Raw genomic sequence first — 24677 nt, 5'->3', positions numbered from 1 at the left:
GGTAGATGGGAGAGAGGTTGGGGGACAGGGTGAAAAAGGTGAAGGGATTAAAAGGTACAAATTGGACTGAGATCCAAGATGGTGGAATAGATAAATACTGTGCCTGCTTTCTTCCGTGAACAAATTTAAATTACAACTAAATTATAGAACAATCAACCTGAAAATCATCTGAAGTCTGGCTGAACAGAAGTTTATAACTAAGGATATAAAGGAAAAGCCTCATCAAGACTCGTAGGAGAGGCGGAGACACAGAACTGGCTAACTGCAAACCTCTGTGTGGAAGTTGAGAACCAGGAGAGCTATCAGCCGCGGAGGTTCCCACACCAGGCTCCCCAGCCCAGAGTACTCACACTGGGAAGAGAAGCACCCACAAGATCTGGCTGTGAAAAACAGTGAGGATTTTGCCCATCCAGGTGGGATGGAAGGTGGCAGGAAACCCAGACGTCCTCTTAAACAGCCCATGCACAGATTCTCACTCCCAGGCACTCACCTTGGGCTCCAGCGGAGGGACAGTAACTCGGGAGGTGTCTGGGACATATGGGGGGCAGACTGAGTCATGTGGCTTTGAGACAAGGGCTGGAGGACAATCAGTATTTTCCCTGTGTGGGATCCTGCTCCCACACAGCTGGCAGGTGAGCTCCATCTTTCTTGTGTTGAGCCCGCCCCCACATGGCCAAATCTGATTCTGATTGGTCTGGTGAGCTCCACAGCTCCTCCCTGCTGACTCCCTGGGACTCCGCCCTACACAACTCCCCAAATACAGGAGGTACTTTGTCTGCAAGCAGCCAGGCCCACCTGCATTGCACTCTGTCTTGGAAAACTGTCCCAGCCTGACAGACTGAAAGCGGGTGACAACTGGCCTTGGGGTGCTCTGGTACTTTTGCTGAGAAGCTTCAGGCTCAGTACTGGCACCAAACCAGAATTTACATTAACCTGGTGACCACAACTCTTCCCACTCTAGTGACTCCCTAAGACCTTGCCTCCCTCAACTTACGTACCACATGAAGCTTTATCAGTGGCTGAACCTTAATGGAGCTGGCAGGTGGCAGCAGGCCTTGGAGTGTCCTGGCATTTTGCGGAATTACCCCAGGCCTGGTACTAGTGGCAGATGTCCTTGGTTTGCAATGTGGCCTCTCCAACATGCTCCAGGTTTAGCACAGGCAGCAAACAAACACAGATCACTTTGTAGCTCCTACCAGGTAGTTACTGAACAGTCACAGGCAGTGGGTGACCTGGGCCTGCCCTGGAGCCCGAGGCCCCAGAACCAATATACTTAGAGGTTGGCTTCATACCACAGCAGAGCACTGCCCAATTAGCCCCACAAGCGGCACACACAAAGGGCAGTCTCAACAGGCACCAGAGCCCACTGGGGTGAAACCCATTCAATGAGGTAAGCCCCCCACACAGCAGCCAGAAAGCTGTGGCCAAACCCCACAGCCAATCAGCCTGAGGGTCAATCCCACACACTGATTTGCTAACAGCAACCAAGGCTCAACTACAACAGGAGGGCACACACAACCCACACAAGGAGAATAAGAGGTTCAAATTTCCAGGTATAAAACAAATAAGTCATGGGGATGCTATGTACAGCATAGGGAATATAGTCAATAATATTGTGATAGCATAGTGCCGTGTCAGATCGCCATAAGTCCAGCTGACTTATGGCGATCACTTCTTTAAGAATATAAATGTTGAATAACTGTTATATACACCTGAAATTAATGTAATATTGTATGTTAGCTATATTTTAATAAAAATCTTTAAAAAATAATTTAAAATGGGGGAATAAAGGAAGAGGAATTCAGTGCTGTTTACAGGTATGTTCAGTTTTGGGTAATTCAACAAATTACACATTCATATGTGATTTCCTTTGTATATATTTTAATAAGAAGTTAAAAATTAAAACTAAAGGGATTAGAAAAAAATTTAAAAACAAACAAAATTTTTTCTCCTCAAAAGAATTGTGCTGCCAACCATTAAACTAGCAACTTTCCCCCAGCTCATTAAATGAATTACATAAATACAGTCCAAGGGATAATACTTAAAAATCACTTTCCTTTTATTGATAATTTAAATTTAACTAAGTGTGAGCCCTGACAGCAAATATGCCTGAATCACATTAAAGTCCTCTCTTAGAATGGCCATGAGGGGGCGGTAACACCAAAGCATCTGTATGTTGCAGGACTATCTCTTTCCCTCACCCACCTCACTATGTCACCCCTTCTGCTAAGTCAAATGTTAACATCCTCAGTCTTCCTGCCTCAGGGGCAGACATCCCAACTGGTCACTCCTGGTGATGTGGCACACCAAATGTAACACTATTAGGATATAGTTTGGGTTATTTTGGATTTACACAGCGTTCTTTGCCAACTTCATTGAAAACATGTTTTTCATGAGAACTCATCTCATTCCACCTACTGCCAGCTAAATTTATCTCCACAGAGTTTAACAACATGGAATGATTAATTGGGGACCAAGCCATTTCCTGAGTACTTTGGACATAACTGATTCTGTGACTGTGATTCACCCTCATGGCTTTAGCTGTCTGTCCCTGAACAAAATGCATTTATTTATGTTTTCTGTGGTTTGTTGATCTCTCCCTTCCTTCTTTCAAATATAAGCACGGTTCATTTGGAAAAGCAAAATTGTTTTTTCCTCTTTATCTTTCTAAAATAGTTTTAATTAAAGTACAGTTAAAGAAATCCTATTACGAGCTTAGTCATATTACCACTCCTGCTCATATCTGTTTCATTCACTGCTATATCACCAGCTCCTAGAATAATATCTGGTACATAGCAGGTGCTCAACAAAACATTATTTGGAAAATGAGTAAACCACCACCAAAAAAAACCAAAGGATCGCACCTTAAAAATGGTCCCATCATCATGCTTGTTCTTTCTTATTATTCAAATCTCTGCTCAACAATCACCTCTACCCAAGCTATTCAAGTAGCCCTTGCTGGCAAGTCATTCTCTATGCCTTTCTCCTGATTTATTTCTTCATAGTATTCACCACTGTCTAAGTTTATTACTCAAATATTTGTTTACCTTAAAAATGAATTATCTTAGTCTTGCCCATTTGAAGGCAGCCTCCATGAGGACAGAGAATTTGTCCTGTTCACGCTCATGTCTCCTCTGCTTAGAATGTTTTGTTTTTAAATCAAAAATCATTTTACCACATATATGTGGATCTATTTCTGACTGCTTGATGCTATTGATCTATATGAGTGTCCTTTCTCCAGTATCACATTGAACTAATGTACAATGTTATACATAATAAGTCTGGAAATCAGGGAGTATATTAATTTCTCCCAAAAATCTTTCTGGGATTTTAATTGGGATTGTATTGAATCTATAGATCAGTTTGGGAAGAACTGACTTCTCAACAATATTTAATTAAATCCAGTCACGGATGTATATCTAAAGATCCTATAAGCAGTGAAGACCCATGCCTTATTCCCTGGTAGCACTCTAGGAAAGCAGCAAGACCTGAATGGGAAAGGAACTTTATAGTTTTAAGCCTCATCAGATGCCCTTGCACTAATTAATGGAGGCCCCAAAGGTGCAGAAACCACTGGTCCTAAAGACATCATATAATCGGAGGCCACAAGTATCGCAGCAGTGACTCATGAGGGGTAAGGATCATCAATGGGAGAGGCAAAAAACTTACTCCTTCGCTTAAGGTCTGAGTTCTCTGTGCTGCCCTAGGTGTCAACTCCAAGAAAACTGGAGGTGAATTTCCCATCAGTCCAATGATGTGGGAGGCACAGAGTAAAAGCTGATATAAGAAAAACAAGTAAATTAGATGTATTAGTCTGGGTTCTCCAGAAAAATAGCACCAATAGAACACAGATGAGGTAGAGATACAGTTAGAAATAGAAATACAGAGATATGCAGAGAGATGTATTGTAAGGAGTTGGCTCATGTGAATATGGAGGCCGAGAAGTTCCAAAACTTGCAGTGAGCAAACTGGAGATGTAGGAGAGCCCAAAGTCTGAGAACCAGGAGAGCTCACGGTATAAGTTCCAGTCCAAGTCTAATGAGATCTACCTACACTGGGGAGGACAAACTACTTTACTCAGTCTGCCCTCATAGACACACCCAGAATAATGCTTAACCAAATATCTTGGCACCCCACGGCCAGTCAAGTTGACACATTAACTTAACCATCACACAAGATAATTGTTGTACCTGAGTTTTTGTACTATGATTCATACTTGTGACACTAGAATCACTTCTGTGACTTTGTTCAGAAAGACATACATCCACAGGCCAACCTTAATGGAAAAGTAGAGAGGAGAAATAAAGAAATTGTAGAAGTTTTTCACAAGTTATCAAAATGAACCTAAGCATTTCATTTTTAAAACAGTGCTGAAGGTAAGAGAATATGCATTTTTTAAAAAGATTTTATTGGGGAATTGGGGGAGGGGAACAGTGTTGGGGAATTGGGGAAGGGACCAGACAAGTTGTTGTTCTTCAATCTTCGCTGTGGAGGGCGCCAGTCGCCATCCGGCTGCTCGTTGGCAGTTCGGGGCCTCTAAGCTCAAGCTGCCGTGTTCAATCTTAGTTGTGGGTGGGCATAGCCAGCAGCCTTGCTGTTAAGAGCGCACACTCTATCCACTGAGCCATCCGGGTGGCAGCTCAGCTCAAGGTGCCGAGTTCAGTCTTAGTTGAGGGTGGGCATAGCCCACCATTGAACAGGCAATCTTGTTGTTACACCAGCTGAGCCATACTGTCACCTGTTGGCAGCACAGCGACAGCTCAGCTCGGGCACAGCATCACTGGCCCATGTGGGAATCAAACCGGCGGCCCTGTTGCTCAGAGCTCACGTTCTTAAGCCAATTCTTAACCAACTGAGCCACTCGGCCAGCCCCAAGAATATGCATTTTTAAATATTAACAAGATAGCACAACAAAGCATACTCATATAAATATACTAGTCTACCTGTGAGTTAATATAATTCAGCTATCACCTCACTCTTTATTTCCATATTGGTAAGAGTTGTATCACACCCAAGCAAGCGGCAAAGGAAGAACTTAAGAATTTCTTGGGGTCAGCCAAGTGGCTCAGTTGGTTAAGAGCTCCCTCAAGAGTGCAAGCTCTAAGAAACAGCGGTTCAATGCCCTGCCCGAGCTGAGCTGCCACTGACTTTCCAACAGGTGGCAGGATGGCTCAGCTAAAAAAAAAAAAAAAAAAAAAAAATATGCGATGTTGAAAGAGGCCAACTTGAAAATTAATTAAAGACACATTTAATAAGACACCACATAATCATAAATTGCCAAGGACTAAAAAGCAGAGGCTAAAATATAGGTCACAATCTAATCTTTTTAAACAAAACTATTTTTAGCTAAAGCTATTTAATCTTACTACACTAACCCTTCTCTAAGAAACTCCATATCAACTAAATTGCCATTTCATATTGAGTCCGTACTATGTGTTAGCTATATTTTACCTGATTGAAATATTTCTCATTCTAAGAAGTCCAAACCAAAATCAATTTCACCTGATAAAACATGTGAAATGAAACACTTCAAATTGCTAATACTGCCCCCAAATAACATGAGATTCAATTGAAATGAAACACTTCTAATTGCTAATACTGCCCCCAAATAACATGAGATTCAACAGTTCTCTAAAGCTTTGGAGCACCTGAATAATCACTTGGGTTACCTCAAAAAGAATGGGGTTCCTAATCTCACCAATTTAGAATAAAAAAGACCTGAAGAGTTGACTGGTGTCAGCAGTTCCCAACCTACGTCAGGATAATTTCAGATAATGAAAAAATGTCTTTAGAAAAAGAGAGAAAAGTAAACAAAAAAAAATTTCCTGACATTGCCTGAATTAGTCCTCAAAGTTAACAGTTGCTACAACTCAGGTACCTGTGGCTACAGCCTCGTCCATCTATAAGGGCCACTTTAGTTACTCCCCAACCCTCTCTTCTTTATCAGTGACCATGATCTGGCCAGAGTCCCAACTGGAACATAACTTCACTCCCAGGATTAAGAACTGTTTCATTTAAACTATTTTATTTCTCAAGCTACAAAATGCTAGTTGGAATATTTTGTAATGAAAAAAAAGAAGAAAAATCAGTGCAGACTTATTCTACCAAATTAAAAATCATATTATAAAGGAACACATTTTTAAAAATGTGGTACTGGTTTAAGAATACACACATTTTAAAAATGAGAAAATCCAGAAATAAACTAGGTGGATATAAATTTTTACTGTATGTTAAAGGTGATATTTGACATTAAACAAATTGATTAACCAGCTTACTAACTTGCTGAGATGCCTGGCTAAAGATATCACAGGAGAAATACTCTTGCCCGATATCATTTACCAAAGTAAATTCTAGTTGAATTGAAGATAAATGTATTTTTTACTGAATGTGAACTGTAATTTAATATATATACATAGTCATGGGATGTGGAGTACAGCATAGGGAATAGAGTCAGTGGAACTGTAACAGCTGTATACAATGTCAGAGGGGTAGTTGATTGGGGGAGGGGGGTTATCACTTTGTGAGGGGTGTAAATGTCTAATTATTACATTGCTTTGTACACCTGAAACTAATAAAAAAATTGTGAGGCTAAAAGAAAACAAAAAGATAAAAGTATTTTTAGTGAACCTATAAATGCTCTAGGAGAATATATTTTTATTCTCTTGGAATAGAGAAGACCTTTCTAAGAACACATACAATTTCAGGTTTGGGGGGGAAATTAACATATTAGGCTAAAAAACACTCAGAAAATTCTGTAGGTAGAAAAATTACATAAACAAAGTTTAAAAATCACAGGACTACTTTTCACTAGTCTGTTAGCTGATAAAAATATATACATTTGCAAAATATAAGAAACAATGCTTAGAATTTTAATATGTAGAGAACTCTTTCAAATCAATAAAAAAGATAAATGCCCTAAAAATGTAGGCAATTTATGAGAAAAAAAAGTATGAAAAAAACTCAATATTATCAGTTTTTAAACATATGTTCAATTTAAAATAACAATGAGGTGGGTTTTTCTTCTGAATTAGCAATTCTTTTAAAATATTAAAACATATTTTGGAGGGAAAAAGCATTCTCAAGAACTGTTGAGCAGGAAGATGATTTGGCATCATGAAAAACGTGTATACGCTTCAACCCACCTTTGCTCTTCTAGAAAAGCATGTTAAAGAACTAATTAAGGATGTTCACAAAGACTGATGCGTCCCTCAGAATTCCACATAGCTCTTTCTCACATCTTTGGATCTGAACTCAAAATGGCTTCTTCACATGGCCACCCTATCTAAAGTTGTGAAGTCTAACATACTATTTATCCCCCTTTCCTATTATCTTTCCCCCCATGCCATCTGTCATATCATGTATTTTGTTTTACTTTATTTTTCAATTACAGTTGACATACAATATTATTTTTTAATCTAGTTTTTATTTTTCTCCTCCTCCTGAAATATAAACTCTATATAGCAAGTAATTTTGTCTGTTTTGATCACTGCTATGGCCAGGGACAAGCTCATATTTTGTGGGGCTTGACACTTATACAATTTTGGGGTCTTCCCTCAAAAAGTGCTTTAAATAAATTTTAAATTTTCAAATTAAAAAAATCTGAGATAATAAGATATTACAAAATCTAGAAAAGTGACACTGCAGGTAAATTAAAATGCCCTCATAATCTGAATTATTTTGGTCTGGATTCCTGAAGATATTGCCCCACAAAGCCTGGAATAACTGATATGCTTTTCTTGTCATTCAGACAAGAGAGTTCATTCTCTCATTCATTGTGTTTTGCAGATTTATTGATGTATCAATCAACGTACCATAAAATTCACATTTAAAGCACACAATTCAATGGTTTTTAGTATAGCCAAAGAGTTGCGCAAAAATCACCACAATCAATTTATAACAATTTCATCACCCATGATAAGTTTGTACCACACTTATCAGTTGATGAGACATTTTGGTTGTTTCCACTTTTGCCTTTTTTATTGAGATGAAATTCATGTACTACACAATTTACCCTTTCAAAGTGTACAGTCCAATCCATGCAATGCCTTTTAGTATATTTAAGAGTTGTCCAATCATCTCCACTAATTCCAGAACATTTTCATCGTCCCAAAAAGAAACCCTGTACCTGCTAGTTGGCATTCCTCACTTCCTTTTCCCTCATTCCCTGGAAACCACATATATCCACTCTTTCTATAGATTTGTTTATTCTGGACATTTCAGATAAATGGTATTATATAACATATGGGCTTTTGTAACTGGCTTTTTTTCCCTTAATATGTTTTCAAGATTCATCCATGTTGTAACATGTATCAGTACTTCATCTTTCATTCATCATTGATGGACATTTGGATTGTTTCCACTTTTTGGCTATTATGAATAATGTTGCTATGAACATTCATTTACAAGCTTTTGTGTGATGTATGTTTTCATCTCTCTCTGGTCTATGCCTAGGAAGGGAATTTGTGGGCATATGGTAACTCAATGTTTAACATTTTGAGGAATTGCCATTTTACATTCCACCAGCAATTTATGAGGGCTCACATTTTTCCATATCCTTGTCAACATGTTATTGTCTGTCTTTTCTATTCTAGCCATCTTGAAAGCATAGGGAATGTTATTAATGAAACATTTAAGCTACACTCAGTCTTCATCAAAAAGACACCTCAGAGGTAAAGATTTCTTGAGGAGGCTATAAAAAAAATCTGCGGGTTCATAAGAAAAGAAACAACTATGAAAAGTAGGACCAGCTGGAAACTAACCCTGAGGAAGGGATATGACAGGGTTGCCCGGTTCTAAGACAGTGTCATCCTTTTCTATAAACTGCTGGAATGCTTTTTCCACTTTTCTTGGGAACATTGCCATTTTCTGTGAAAGTCATCGGGTTTCGAGCCGTGCCTTAGTAAAAATAAGGCGGCAGCACTGTGTGATGATTGCATAACGCAGATATTGGTGAATTTCAGATGTGAGGAAGATGATCCCAAGGCATTTATTCTTTCTGGAAAGGGGTCTGATCAGATTCCTTTCTTCTTATCACTACGTGATATCAGCTATGCTAAGAAAACTGATTGGTAAGAGTAGAAAGGTGGGTGATTTTGGAATATGAAGAACCTCACTCAGAAGGTGGGGCAGGCTAGGAGGATGTCCCCCGAGTCAGGAGAGGCCAGCAACCCTCACAGGAGTGTACCTGGACCCCAAGGTTGTTAGGGGATGGAACACGCTGCTGAAACTGACCTAAGAAAGACTTTGATCTTTGGAAAAGATGTGGAAATGTACACTTTTCTTCCTCTACTGTTCACACGAACCCGTTTCCAAGACCCAAATCTCAGGCAGGTATCTTGAGTCCTATAGGTCAGCTAATTAGGGTTCAGCCTGCCACCAAGGTTTGGCCTGGGAACTCAGTCATCAACACATAATATTGTTCCTGTGGGCAAAGTGTTTCAAAGTCTACCTGTAAGCCAGTTGTTTGGAATGTGATAAACACCTTCATAAGATTACTTCCTTGCAGGCAATTCTTTATGTGTAATCTCAGTTTGAGAATGTAATCAATATGCTTTGACTCTCCAAAATATATTTTATGGTATATAGAAAAAACTGAAAATTTTATAAGGAAAAAAAAAATGTCAAACGTTTTTGTCACCAAGATGAAACTTCTGTATTGTACATTCATATGTAGCAGTATTTCCTACTGACATTTATTACTTAAGTGAAACGTCAGCACTTCAGAACAAATGTCGCCCGTTTTCAGACACATAGCAAATCCAAAAATCTACCACTTCAACAAATCATTCCATTAATAGGGAATAGCTAAAAATATCCTATATGCAAGTACTTTACATTATTCTGAAAATACAATCAAGAGTCAATGATTTAAGGGTACACATTAAGGCTACCTTGGTTATTTGAAATGTGTATAAGCAACAAAGACATTTTTTTTGCAAAAGATAGTATAAATTAAACACTATTCTCATCCTAGGAAAAGAAGAGTTATTACAAACCAACTAGACATTCAAAATGGGATCTTAAAACTTATTACTATTATTCTATTGTAGGACAGATTATTGCTCAAAACTGCCCATTTCAGAACACCAAGAAATTCTCATTTTTTTCATTATCTTTTAAGTAAGCCTACATCAGAATAAGGACTTTTAAAATTAAACTCTGGTTTTGTGTTAAAAGTAAAATTTATTACAATACAATAAGTGCAAGTGTTATTAAAAATGCTGGTTAAAATCATAAAGTGTCTATATAATTTGTCTAATATAAATATTGGAAGTAACAACTTTAACAATTCTATATGTACATATAACATTGAAAACATAAAATCATGCACAAGGTCAAACTACAACTTTGCATATTGTCTTTCAGGTATCTCTTTTATCTTCTCCTGGTCCCAGCGTCATTCTAAAACATGAAGGAGCGTACTAATAACTCAGATCACACACTTCAAGTGTTCAGTCTTTTGAATGTATGTCAGTTATCCCATATTAACAATGCTTTAAAATCACTGCTTATATTCTGATCGAGTGGTTCTATTTCCCATATCTCCCTTTTTCAACAGGTCTTGGATATAAAGTTGAACTAGAAAAACTGTGATTACAGGGTCCACCATGACATGTTTCCTAATGATTCATTTAGAAGTAGCATAAAGTGTTTTTTATATATATAAAGTCCTACAGAACATGAAAGACAACAAGCATATCAACATATAAGTAAAATTAAGCAGCTCCCCCTCTGCTTGGTTCCATGTCTATAGAAAGGAGACGCCCGAGTCATGAAAGAGTAAGGGCTAATCAGAGCTGCTGGGGGGAGGGGGGGAGGAGAGAGAGAGAGAGAGATACTGGGGGCAGGGGGAACGGACAGGGAAGGAGAGGGACAGCAGTGAGATTATAAAGGGAAATGAAGCAGAATTACCTTCTATTCTTCTCCATTCTGCTAGAGCAGTTCCTGGGGTCTCAGCAACTGGTTCCAGTCTAGCCTCCCTCCCCTGCACCCCAGTGGGGCTCTGGAGTTATTCTGTTCCCCCAGCACTGTGAAGACAGCCACTGCCTTTCAGACAGTGAGAAGGACAGCTGTTACCTAATGTGAACACTTCAGAAATATGAGGAAAAGCCTGGACCTTACAGGTTGGACGTTTCACAAATACCGAAGAGAGTGTGAACTAGGCCTCAGCATGATGGCAGGGGAAACAATTTTTACAAATGAGAAGCAAACACCCAGAGAAGTTAAGTGGTTCAGCCGAGAGGAAGAAAAGGAAGCTCTATGTGATGCTTACTCCTCTATGACTCCTCATAGGATTCACTTGGGAATCTCATCCCAATGTACTGGGTCTGGGGTGGGGTCTCAGATCTTGCATTTGTAATAAGCTCCTCAGAGATGCTGATGCTATCTATGGACCACAGCAGGGGTCTGCCACACAAAGAGGGAGCCACCTCTGTCTCTCTGGGCCACAAGTGTGTCTTGGGAAGTCCTGAGCTGAACCAAGAGCTGCTCCTACACAAGCACATCCCCAGCCAAAAGGTGTAGATGCATTGCATATGTGAACAGCTGTCTACAAGATTGTGTTAACATATTTTCTGAGAGCACCATGACTATATAAACAGCCAAACAACGTAATTCAAATTGAGTAAATGGAGTGGTCTATTTGCTGGGAGTATAATCTTTCTCATGTAGTCCTCCTTAACATGAACATGATATAAAGGTATATATAAAAAAACAAAACCCAGCATATTGAATTTCATAGTAAAAGGCCACATGTGCACACACATACGTATAGTATGAATTGTAAGAAATTAAATGCATTTTATCAGAATAAAGTACTACCACTGCTCCCAGCTAAAATCATCTCCTCTTCCAAACACAAGGAAAAAACCTTGAATTGTAAGGAAAATGACTGCATTGCCTGCCAACACAAGGCCACAGGCTCCCCACTTGATCTGAAACACAAGAAAAGAGAATTAAATCTTTACTTTCTTCATATTGTGCTCTTTACCAATCTGCTACTTTCTGCATTAGAAACATCCAATGAAATATTACATAAAACTGCTAAAAGGCTTAATGTAACAGGCGGGAGACAGTGAACTATTCAGTAATTAGTCTAATTATTTCGTGATGCTTGTTAATTAAGTCTAGTGTCATCTTTAACATTTTCCCCATTAGACATATTTCTCTACTTGTTTTCACTAGACAATGATTGCCTTCAGTAAAATACATGCAGCAGATTATAATGGATCCAATTACAACATTGGGTACTGAAAGTTCAGGACACATTGCCTTCTTTCATGAAAATAGGAATTGGAGAGTTATGGATTGGTTTGTTTCTTTACTAGGCAAAAAAAACCCCCCAAAAACCAAAGACTTTGAAAAATAACCTGCATGCAAATGAAAACAGCTTTCTGGGTGTGGCAGATGATTTCACAGGGGATGAGAGCACCCTCTAGTGGGCATTTTTTTCTTTTAATTTAACCAACAGAAAACATCAAAGAAAGTTACTTTACAAAATGTGATGCAGTATCGAAGGGTGAAAATAGAAATCTTTAGAGCAAAACTTAAGAAGTACAGTAAAACCCTGGATTGCGAGTAACTTGGTTTGCGAGTGTTCCGCAAGACAAGCAAACATTTCTAATACATTTTAACATGGTAAACAAGCAATGTCTTGCAATACGAGTAGCTTGTTTCCAGAATGAAACCAAGGTACTACTGAAGTCTGAAGCATAGGAAGAATAAGGTCATGACGATCTTGCGTTCAAAAATCGTCAACGCTTCTTCATTATCTAGATAGAGTTGAAACTGGCAGGGCATTAAAAACCCTTCTAATAAGACGTCACCAACCTGTCTACCCTCAACCTCAACTACTCCTTTTTGCTCCATCATATAGGACTGCTGGTTCTTTATTCCACATTTTGCATTTTCGCACTTGGGTGCCATTCCGTTTAATAGCCTTCCCTACTTTAATCAAAATCCTATTTCTTAAAAACCACATCAAATGCCAGTTGGAATTTCTCTTGGTGTTCCGATGGCATTCTGATCATGTTTTAATTATCACACGTAGTACATTTATTGTATACTTTTCCATCAGGCTACTTTCTGTACTCTTTGGGAGCAGAGACAGTATCTGCTCTTATTCCCGGTGTCTTACAAATAACAGATGTTCTAAAGGTATCTACTGCATGAATAAATGAAACTTGTGCATATCTGACATTCCATGTGCCAAATAAGAGTTTCACAAAACTGAAACAGTCTGTTAATTGGGAGGAATATAAGTAAACAGTATGAAGACAGTGACCATCAAAGAATGGAATAAACTATCCCAAGAATTTGTGTTTTGGAGACAAAAGGAAAATTTTTATATTGGATATGAAGATGTCATCTTATTCACTGTATCTTCCAGTAGTTATGTAGCTGCCCCTCAACACATGCCTATTGTGAAATATATATTTGTGGTCTTCCTCTCCTTTTTGGCACAGAGCTCCTAAAACACTTGGAATTTCCTAAGTGATAAGAATGATAAAGGTTACATTTGTTATATTAATGAGGTGACTTTTGGAAAGCACCTAAGGATGAGGGATGGGTTTCAGAGAAGCCAACCATGTGATTAACGGGTTGGAACTTTCAGTCCCAACCCCCTGGCCTTTGGGGAAGGAAGAGGGGCTGGCAACTGAATTAGTCACCAATGGCCAGTGATTTGATCAATCATGCCTATGTAATGAAGCCTCCATGAAAACCCAAAAGGATGGGATCTGGAGAACTCTGGGTGGGCAATTTGGTGATTTGGGGAGAGTGGTGTGCTTGGAGCAGACATGGAAGCTCCGCACCCTTTCCCCATACCTTACCCTACAGGTATCTCTTTCATCTGCCTGTTCCTAAGTCATACCCTTTTATAATAAACTGGTGATCTAGGGCATAAACCAGTTTCGTGAGTTCTGTGAGCAAATCAGTCAAACCAAGGAGAGGGTCATGGGAAGCTCTGATCCACAGCTAGTCCGTCAGAAGCAGAGGTAACAACCTGGACTTTCGATGGGCATCTGAAAGGGAGGGCGGTCTTGTGGGACCGAGACCTTAACTTGTGGGATCTGATGCTGTCTCTGGGTAGATCGTGCTCACTGGTGTTGTGGGGGAAGCTCCCCCATCCACAACACACACACATATGCACACTGAAACTGGGTGATCAGGACCCACTTAGATGTTCATCTTGGAACTAGAAAAGTATTGCTATTGTAGTCTCTGTGGATTGCCCTAGGATAATAGGCAAGGATTTGAGAGTAATTCAAAAACATAGCTTAAAGTAGAAAAAAACAAGAAATCACTTGGTCTGGCTAAACATTGTCAGAGAAACAAAGAAAGCATTCTGAAAACATGGCCAAGATATTGACAGTCAGCCCTAAAGTGTGGACTAGAGAAACTAAAAAAAAACCCCTCTGATGTGAGTACTAAGTCTGAGAAATGAAAATGAAACTGTAGTTCCAGACACAGGCCTCTGAAGGAAACACAGCAAGAACTGGGCAAAACAATAGAGCAGCGGTTCTCAACCTTTCACAGGGGTCGCCTAAGACCATCGGAAAACACATATTTTCGATGGTCTTAGGAACCGAGACACCGCTCCTCTACCCGTCTCCAGACCCACATGCAGATACGCCCACATACGAGTACCCGGCGACCCCTGTGAAAGGGTCGTTCGACCCCCAAAGGGGTCGCGACCCACAGGTTGAGAACCGCTGCAATCAAGGAACAAAACTTACCACAGCCACACGAGCAAGAATAACAGGAAATCCAAAGGCAGAAACAACAATTCCAGTGGTGAAAAAATATGCCAGTTCCCGACAGGCACTGCTCGTCGCATCAGAGTCATAGGTTGCTCTTTTGGCAATGAAATAGGGAATGGGAGAGATGGCGTGAAATATCAAGACGAACAAGGGCCAGTAAACGCTGTCGGTTGGGTCCAGAAGAAATGCAAAAAGAAAAGTTACAGTTAGGACGTTCTACTGTTTTAAAGTTAATGTTATTTAAAATGTCTAGGTCAAAAAAAGCTATTGATTCAACTGTCAATACTAGCACATATGATGACTTCTACCAGGAACACATAAGAAGTAATGATAATTAAAAATGACCAGTCCATTGAGAGGTAGATAGTTGACACTGTGGTCAGAAACAACTACACAATGTATAATCTAGAATATTTATTTCTTATTATTACTGAGCTGTAATTTAAGGACAGAAGCTTAACTTAGACATCTCCGCTTTCCCTATAGAACACAGGACAGTGCGCTGCACATGCTAATTCAATAAAGATGTTTTTCGTGTCTGATGTTGGAAACCTTTCAATGGATTAGAATAAAACCCAGGTTCCTTGTCCCGGCCCACAAAGTCTTACATGATCTGCTCAATTTATTTCCTTCATGTTGTGCCGTTTTTCCTGCATTCACTTAATCTGTAGTCACATCAGCCTTCTTTCTGTTCCTTAAACACTCTTAGCCCATCCCTGCCTTAGAGTATTTGCATTAGCCACGCCCTCTGCTTAGAATGCTCCACCCCCTGATCTTCTTATTGTCTGGCTCCTCCTTATCACACAATATAAACTGAGAGGTCTCCTCCTAAGAATAGTTTATCCTGACCATCCATTTTAAATGCCTCAAATCACCCTTGAGCATACCACCGTCTGAAATTTCTGTACAGCACCTATTCACATCTGATATTTTCTTGTTTATGAGAACAGGGATCTCATCTGTCTTAATCAATCACCATGTATCTCCAGGGCCTAGAATGAGGTGCTTCATTAACATTTATTGAATGAACAAAATAATAAATAGATTTTAAGTTTGGAAGACATGAAAATAAATATACTTATTAGTGAAAACTTTAGATACACTCTAATCTTTATTATAAGGGATCACAATAATTCTATAATGCAAAAAAAGCTATTTTCTTCTCAAATTTCAATGTTTTGTATTTGTTAAAAACTGTCATCTGCTTTCCAGTTATTTTCTCTATAAAGGCTTTAAAAATATTCTTCTCCATCAGTTAGACATTTATTATGCTTTATTTCCTGAGAGGAGGAAAAAGGCATAGTCTCTACCCATTTTTATATATACACACAATAATGCATAACACCCCAGTGCCTTGATAACACAGATCCACCAGATAGCCAGACCCTCTGAGCAGGAGTTGAGGTGAAGCCACACCGTAATGAAAGCTTCTCATTTCAGCACAGATCTAGGAGGGCAGGAAGGTTAACCAAAAAGCAAGACAGGGAAGTGCCCATCATGAAGAGACTCAGGACAAAAACACCGAGTTTGGGCTCTTAATTTTAAACTAGAGGAATTTCAGTGTATTTCAAGAATCACCAAACAATATTGTTGGAAGGGGCTTTTAGAGATTCTGTAGCTCAAAGCCCTTATTGGACCAGCAAGGAAACAGATACAGATTGGAGAAGAGGTCTGGAATAGACTCCGCTGTTACCTGACATACCCACAGCCAAGAGCTCATAATTCTTCCTAGAGTACAGTTAAGTTTCTGAAGAAAATCTAAGAGACTATGTTCCATTTCACAGTAAGCCACTGTGGGCAACACAGTACAAGTTCAGTGACCGAAAGTAACCTCATAGGGTGATCTGATCATAAATTCCTACCTGGGCAGGTCATGGTGGGCAGTCAGTCACACCTCAGGCTTATAACTTCTTTAGTAAAAAGTTGCAATGCAAGCCCTGTCCATTGTTCTTGTGCATCAAGGTTAACACACATCTGAAATGCCAGAGTAATCTTTTCTAGGCTCCTTGGAAGAATAACCACTCTCAAGGGAGCACATAATCTTGTTAACTATCCTATAGCTTGCTTTCTCCCACCTTCATGTAATCTTCCTTATATTCCCTCCTTAATTTCAAATGCATAAAAGAAACTGCAAAATTGTCATTCTCCAAAGCATCTGAGATCTTGCTTCCCGGCAACTGTCATCAGTTTGGGCTCAAATAAACTCATAAAAATTCTCTAAGGTTTGGACATTTCTTACATTGATAATATAAATTGTAAATGCCTCCGAAACAAAAATTGGATTCAACTGTTCTTTTGTAAACTAGTGAGTTTTTCTCATGATCAAAAGGTTTCTGTTTGTATCTGTCTATGTGTGTCTATATATGTACATTATAAATGTGAGATAATTTTCTACCTCCAGATGGCATTAAAATTAAAGAAATTTGTTGAATGTTCCTTCTGCCTGAAATGCCCTCCCCAACTCATCAGCCTGATAAATTCTTATTTATCCACCAAGTCTCAGCTTAAAGACAGCTTCTTCTATGCAGCCTTCCCCAGCTCTCCCAGGGAAATTCTGATGCACTTTCTCGATGCTCTCACTGTACTTTTCACATACCTCCACTACAGCTGTCATCCTACTAACTGGATTGTTAGTAGGGCTCACAGCTAGAACTCTGAGCTCCTGGAGGATAACACTATGTCTCTTCATTCTTGTATTTTCAGCTGATCCAGAGTAGGTGTTCAATAAATGCTTATTAAATGAATACATCAATTTTAAAAAGAGCTTTTCTCTGTACAAGTACAGCTGACAAATGAAGGGATTAGGTTCATAATTTGGGCTTCTCTAAATCATTGGTTAGAGTTTAGTGTTAAATTAACCAAACCTTTTTACACCCATGACACACACAAACACACCAAAAAAAATAGTGCCAAAGACACAAAAAAAGAATAGTTTTTTTGAAAAAACTTACCCATAATCCTCCAAGGCACATCCCAGCATAAGAAAAGTCAGTCCAATAGCCCCACTGAAGGATAATAACACAAGAGCTGTGAAAAATAAAACCAAGAGTTACAGGTTCCAGATCAGTGGTTGCTAGGGGCTGGGGAAGGAGGAAAGGAATGGAGAATGACTACTAATGGGTATAGAGTTTCTCTTAGAGGTAATGAAATGTTCTGGAATTAGATAGTAGTGATGGTTGCACAATTTTGTGAATATACTAAAAACCACAGGGCCGGCCGAGTGGTGCGCTGGTTAAGAGTTGAACAGGACCCTGGTTCGGATCCCACATGTGGGCCAGTGACGCTGCGCCCTCTACAGCTAAGATGGTGAACAACAGCTCGACCTGGAGCTGAGCTGCCGGCTACAGCGTAGGCTGCAGCTCCTGCTGCAGTGGGCTGCTGTGAGCTACCACGAGTGGCTGGCAACCAGCGTAAGCGGTCAGCAGCCAGTGTGAGCAGCCGGCAGCCGGTGTGAGCTTTTGTGAGCTGCCATGAGAGGCCATCCAATGGCCGGTGAGCAACTGCCTCACCTGGGAAGAGTGCAATAATAATACCAACATGGTCCAGTGAAGCGACCGACATCCTCCACAACTAGACTGAAGAACAAAAGGACAGCAACTTGTCTGTTCCCCTTCCCCGATTCCCCAATGCTGTTCCCCTCCCCCAATTCCCCAATAAAATCTTTAAAAAACTAGAAAATAAAAAAGAAAATAAAATAAAAACCACAGACTTTAATACTATAAAAGGTTAATCTCATGGTATGTGAACTTTATCTCAATAAAAATTTTAATTAAAAGAATAAAAGATCCCAAATTTAAGCAAACGTAGTAATTTACTTATTTTATTAGTTGATGTTACATTTGGTTAGCAAATCATTGCTAATGTCCACCACTTTGAAATTTTTAGGTGGAGAAAGGTCTCAAGCATTTCCAGTACCCAACCCCTATCTCATGTATGAATTCTCCCTATATTTGTCCTAAGAGGCCAGCCAGCCAGTCTACACAACTCCAGTGAAGGGAAACTCACTACTGCCTGAGGCAGGTCATTTCATTCTGACAGTTTCTAAATACTGAAAACCCTCTTTCCTTAAATTATATGCAAAACTGCCTCCCTGTAATATATACCCTTGATCATTTTGCCTCCCCAAACCACAATACTTCAAGTATTTGCAAACTGTCTTCACAGAAAATCATTCTCAATTACTGAATAAAATATTTATTCCTAGCATCTGTAGGACACTAATTTCTGAGGGGATAGGAACACGTCTGTTCTCATGCTGCTAAGTGAGAAACAGAATATCAGCGTTGTTAAAAAATCTTGAGCTCTGGGTCACCAACATGGGTTCAAACGTTCTCTGCCATGACTGGTTGTGTGACCTTGGGTAGATTTTGAACCTCTTTATATCTGATTTCTCACCTGTAAAATGGGAATAATGGTGCCACCTTATGAGGTAGCTTATGGGACTTAAATGAGATAATCTATGTAAAGTGTTTGGCAAAAGGAGGGGCTTAATAAGTAAATGTTCATCTATGTAGGTATCTGCTCATTTTCACAATGTTCTTTGACAAAGGCATAAATCAGAAGCATAGGACACTATATTAGCCAAATTTCCTTCTGAAAAAATCGTAACACTCAAAATTAGCCACTCATTAAACTAATTAGCATTTTCATTGCTTCCTTTTACATTAAGAGGAGATTTGGGGGTACTGTTTTACAGGAAGATGTCAAGTGACTTTTTAAAAACATCTGGAAGTTTGCAGATATTAGGGGAGAAGGAAAGATTGGCAATTATAATTTATATATTTTTTTCATTTAGCATATGTCATTTTTTAAAGAAAAATGTACGAAGTTAAGTTTTTAATATTATTTCAGTACAGAGGATCTCTTCCTAGTTGGCTTTGTCCCTTCCCTGTGCCTGACCATTTGCATTACTCCCTCCTCCAGGACACCTTTCAAAGCTAAGAACCACAGACCTCTTCTTTCTGGTCTGTAACAGCAGTCTCTCAAGGATCACAACTGTGTCTCCAGTCAATTCTTTTTAGTCCTTTTTTGCCTTTTTCAGAAATCGCATCCTCTACCATCTAAGTTGGAGCTGACCAGGAATTCAGCTTCATCTCTTTTTACTCTACACGCTTGCTGAGACACTGCGTCCAACCCGCAGCTCCCCAGGACCACAAGGGCCCCGCCACATCGGTGCTGCACCTCCAGCTCCAATCTGGACTTCTCCGCCTGAGTAGCCAACAAGGACCTCAAATTCAACACGTGTAAAACATCCCCAACTTTTCCTCCTAAACACACACTTCTTCCCTTTGACAGTTCTACCATGAAATACCAATACGATCATTGTGCTCTGCCTTCCAGAAAATCAGCAAGTCAAGGTAGCTCAATCTCCCAGACCTCACTGCTCTAGACTGGAAGCTTGTGTCCCCACAAGATTCATGTTAAATTCTAATGCCCAATGGGATGGTATTACGCTTTTGGGAGGTAATTAGGTCATGAGGGCAGAGCCTTCATGAATGGAATTAGTGCCATTATAAGAGACCCCAGAGAGCTCCCTCACCCCTTCCACCATTAATGATACAGGAAGATGGTCATCTATAAACCTGGAAGTAAGTCCTCAACAGACATTGAATCTGCTGGTACCTTGGACTTCCCAATCTCCAGAACTGATAAATTATTGTTTAAGCTTCCAAGGACTAAGGCACCCACCCTCTTCTCTTCAACCCTCTGCTACTGCCCTAGTGCAAGGCCCTTATCATCTCAATGCCTGCCTCTATTCAAATCTTCCAGCCCACCCTCTTCCACACGGTAGACCGTGATCTCTCAAATATATAAAGCTGGTATCGGTGTCATTGCTTTGCAGTTGCTTTTCACAGCCTACGAATTGTTCTGACACTTGAGATGCACCGCAGTCTGAGCCTCCATGCCTTTCCGATGGCAAACCTCGACACTCTCCCACTGTTTCAGTCTTATTAACATAGCTTACACTCCTGGAGAGGACAAGGTGTGCTCTTTCATGCCCCCTGCCCTATGTTACACGCTTGTCTCTCCATTTGGATTAAAGTCTGCCCTCCCCCCATCCTTTGCTAGGTGAAGCCTTATTGATCCTTTCAGCTTCAATTCAAGGATTGCCTCTTGTGTAGAAATGATCCTCTTCCTTTCTGGGATGGGGGTAAGTGATCCCATCTGTATTAAGTTATTAGGGCTGCTATTAACAATGTACCACCAACTGGGTGGCTTAGAACAACAGAAATGTATTTTCTCCCAGTTCTAGAGGTTTGATGTCTGAAATCAAGGTGTTGGCAAGGCCATGCTCCCTCTGAAGACTCTAAGGAAAAAATTCCTTCCTTTCCTCTTCCTAACCGCGGGTGGTTGCTGGCAATCTCTGGTGCTCCTTGGCTTGCAGCGACAACATTGTACTTTAAGCCTCTGTCTTTATATGTTCTCCTTATATGTCTCCATGTCCAAATTTCCCTTTTCTCATAAGGACACTAGTCACTGGGTTAGGGTCCATTCTAATTCAGTATCATCTTAACTTGATTACATCTGCAAAGACCCTATTTTCAGATAAGGTCACATTGACATGTACTGGGGAATTAGAACATATCTATTTGGGGGACACAATTCAACCCACACCATCTTTGTGCTTTCGCTGTATCTGAGCACAACTTCTTAAATAGTAATTATTTCTAACTCTGTCCCCCAGCAATAACTTCTCATTTATGTTTATCCCAAGTCTCAGGCATATAGTAGTCCCTCAATAAAAGTTGAATTGAATTATCTGCAAAATACTTCTTTCCCTTAGTTCTTTTCTACTTCATAGCCTAGCTTGCTTTTTACTACACCACAATTTCTAACACATTTACACATAAACATTATTATTTCATAGTTTCTGGGCATGGCTAAACAGAATACTGGGATCCGACTTGTCAGCTGTTTTCTGCATTGGCTTCAAATGGCTATATTACACACTGGTCACAGTCCCAGTCAATCATGTTTACTAATGTTGAATATAAAAGTCAGCTGGAAATAATGATAAAATGTGTCTGTGGCTAACAGCTCACACACTCAATAAATTTCACAGTAAAAGCATGCATGCATGCCTGCAAATATACTGTATACATGTTTACAGCAGGTTAACTGGGGAAGGAGGATCTTTGAGTACAAATTTCAAGGAGGACAGGCACCTTTTAAAGAGGATAGACACAAGTTATGCTACTCTTTTCAAAAGATTAGAAATCTAATGGCTTCTTCCCCAAATAACAGGAAGCCTTCCAATAACCTCTCCCACCAATGCCATTCCCCACTCCTCTAAATGCATACAGATAAGGGAAGTGGTGTTCCTGGCCCTTTATACCAACTGCACCATTCAAAAATACATAACTGCAAAAAACACCACTTGTCTGTCCATACATGAAAGTAGCGATAAAATTCCACCTAATCTACCCTCCACAGTTATGATAAATAACAGCATTTCTGGGCGCTTTCTTTTGACACTCGACTGCAGTCAACTCTGCCCAACTGGAAAAATCATCAGGAACAACAGGAGTAAGTGCCCCAACGCGAGAACACTGGAGACAATGGCTTCTCTGGAAGAACTGGGAAACTGCGGAGAGGCAGGAAAAGACAGGAGAGGCCTTAGGAAGGGCATGTCAGGAAGTGGAAACCTCGTTAAAAACTCGGCAAGAGGTGTGGCGGGGGGTGGGGAGAATTCTCCGAGGAATTGAGGAGGAGCCGAGGAGATGATGCTCCGAGGGCTGGCCCAGGTCTCCCAAGCAGGCACCGACCCTGCAGAGGGCTCCGCCTGGAGGATCCCAGAGTGCCAGGCGAGTGTGAAGGCCAGCGGCCTTGCGAAAAAAAAAAAAAACAGGTTCCCCAAACATCCTTCCACCCGCACCCCAAGGGGCGAAGGGAGCCGGAGAGCACATTCCCACTGAAGGGGCGGGAAGCGTGGCGAGTCTGGGGGAAGGCCGCTTGCCGCCCACGCGCCGAAAGCGCAGCTCCAAACTCAGCCCGGGGCGAAGACAGCGACCCCACCGCAGGACAAGCGAGCCGGGGACCACCGATGTACCTTTAATGCCCGCCATGTCTCCCGAGCTGGGGCCGCGGCTGCTTCCGGCTTCCTGCCACAGCCCTGGCCCCCTCCCAGGGCTGTACCGCGGGTCCCGAGCCCGCCCCCGCCACCCAGAGCCCCGCCCCTGCCAGTCCTGATCTTCCCCACCCACTCCACTCGGAGCCCCGCCCCTGCCGGCCCCAAATCCGCGCCCCCCACGCACGGCCGTGTCCCAGCCCGCCCATAACTCCGCCCCCATCTCGCAGAGCTGTGATCCTGCCTCCTGGTCTCGTTTCTTGGGCCCGCCCTGCAAACCCACTTGCGCTGCAATCCCATCTCCTAGGCTCTGAGCCCTCCTCCGAGGGCTATTCTGTACTTCCCTTAAGTGGGTGGGGTTTGTCTTTTGGGGGACAGTCTGGAAGAGAGCTTGAAAACACCTGGTTCAAGTACTTCATTAGACCTTTATAGAAACAGGCCCAGAAAGGGTAGGACTTGCCTGATTGACTCAGCTCTTTTGCGGAGGTTCGATTACTTACCCCTCATTCTAGCTGAGAACCATTCCACAGTACGTACGGTGCTGCCCCTCTTCGATTGCTTTATTCTTAATTTTCAGCGAGACTGAATGATTAAGGGGACGTTGGGAGCCGAAGGTCTCCTACCTACCCGAGAAGCACAAATTCTCACCACCACTGCCTTTCAGGCCTGGTTTACTTTTTCAGAACTGTACACTGCGCATATTATTGTCTCAACACATGCTTAACTACCTGTGAGTTTAGTTTATTTTTCTAGCTCCTCTCATGTCTCCTCATAGATGGAAGGTACACTTACTTAAGACATTGTGTTGCTGATACCTGACTCAGTGCAGAACCATAGAATCCAGAGTTACTGCACTCTGTTGCTTGCAATGTATTCAAGATAGTGGAGGACTTCCTTCCCTGTTTTGAGTCTCCTATTCTTTCTAACACCTGCTAAAGCACTCGGGGTACTCCCTATCACCCAAACACTGAAAATCTGTCTTTTTTAGCTTCCTTACTAAGTAGTGCCAAGCAGTTCTCATGAGGAAGTTGTTTTTCTCCAAAATTAAGGATTTCCTATAGGGTCAAATCAGCCCGTTTCCCCTTCCATTCCCAACTACCCAGCAAGTGTCTGAAAAGCCATACATGAAGGTTTGTTAGAGGCTTCCATGTCCACCTGAGGTCAGTCCCACAGAAAGGAAATGATTTTGGAGAAAAGTGAGGTTACTTCAGAGGCACAGCTCGGTTTGAGTGCCTTAAGCTTAGCAGTAAGAAACTGAAGATGGTGAGAAGCAAAAAGATGAGGTGTTTGCAGGTGGGTAACGTCCAGAATCAGAAAAATGCAGAGCCAGCATTGGTCTCCAACAAGTTTCCTGCCCATACCAGCTGTCCTTTTGTTTCAGTTTACTAAACATTTTAAAGAGAAAATCTGCCATCTTGCCTGAGGCTTTAACCATCTTTTCAGAAAATCTGCTTTCCTCTTGCCAGATGTTGTACTGAAAAATTGTTCTTCCACTTACCCATTCCACATTTCCTCAATAAGAGAGTCACCACAAGCAGCAAGTAAAGCCTTAGGAGCTGAACCCCATCCCCGACTGGCCATCAGTGTGTTACTTTGATATCTAAGGCTGTGTCCTCACACTGCCTAGAACGGCAGCGACTTCTTCAGATAAATTTTTATAGTCTCTCCTTGCATTCAGTTCTCTCACACTATAAACTAGGTTTTATCATCTCCATTTTACAGATGGGAAAACTAAGGCTCAGACAGTGGCTAGTGATAGGGAAGCGGAGATCAAGCCCAAAACAGTTCGCCTTTGAAGTCAGATGCTTAGCATTTGTACTGTTCCCCACAATAGATCTGATGGATCATGA

The 24677-nt window shown here is 40.9% G+C and overlaps 1 protein-coding gene across 1 annotated transcript; it reads right to left on the bottom strand.

Annotated features, from left to right (window-relative positions):
- Positions 1–10162: 10162 nt before the first annotated feature.
- LEPROT (leptin receptor overlapping transcript) lies at positions 10163–22909 on the bottom strand. Its single transcript, XM_019646759.1, has 4 exons — positions 22810–22909; positions 17711–17786; positions 14736–14922; positions 10163–11933 (listed from the first exon to the last, which is right to left on the bottom strand). Exons 1-4 carry the CDS (start codon positions 22823–22825, stop codon positions 11817–11819), a joined length of 396 nt encoding a protein of 131 aa, XP_019502304.1. The 5' UTR covers positions 22826–22909; the 3' UTR covers positions 10163–11816.
- Positions 22910–24677: the final 1768 nt, after the last annotated feature.

Source organism: Hipposideros armiger, unplaced genomic scaffold (assembly GCF_001890085.2).
Source record: "Hipposideros armiger isolate ML-2016 unplaced genomic scaffold, ASM189008v1 scaffold_106, whole genome shotgun sequence".
In the NCBI taxonomy this organism is placed as follows: Eukaryota; Metazoa; Chordata; class Mammalia; order Chiroptera; family Hipposideridae; genus Hipposideros; species Hipposideros armiger.
The sequence above is the reverse complement of the archived record's forward strand: the minus strand, read 5'-3'. Positions and strand labels throughout refer to the sequence as shown.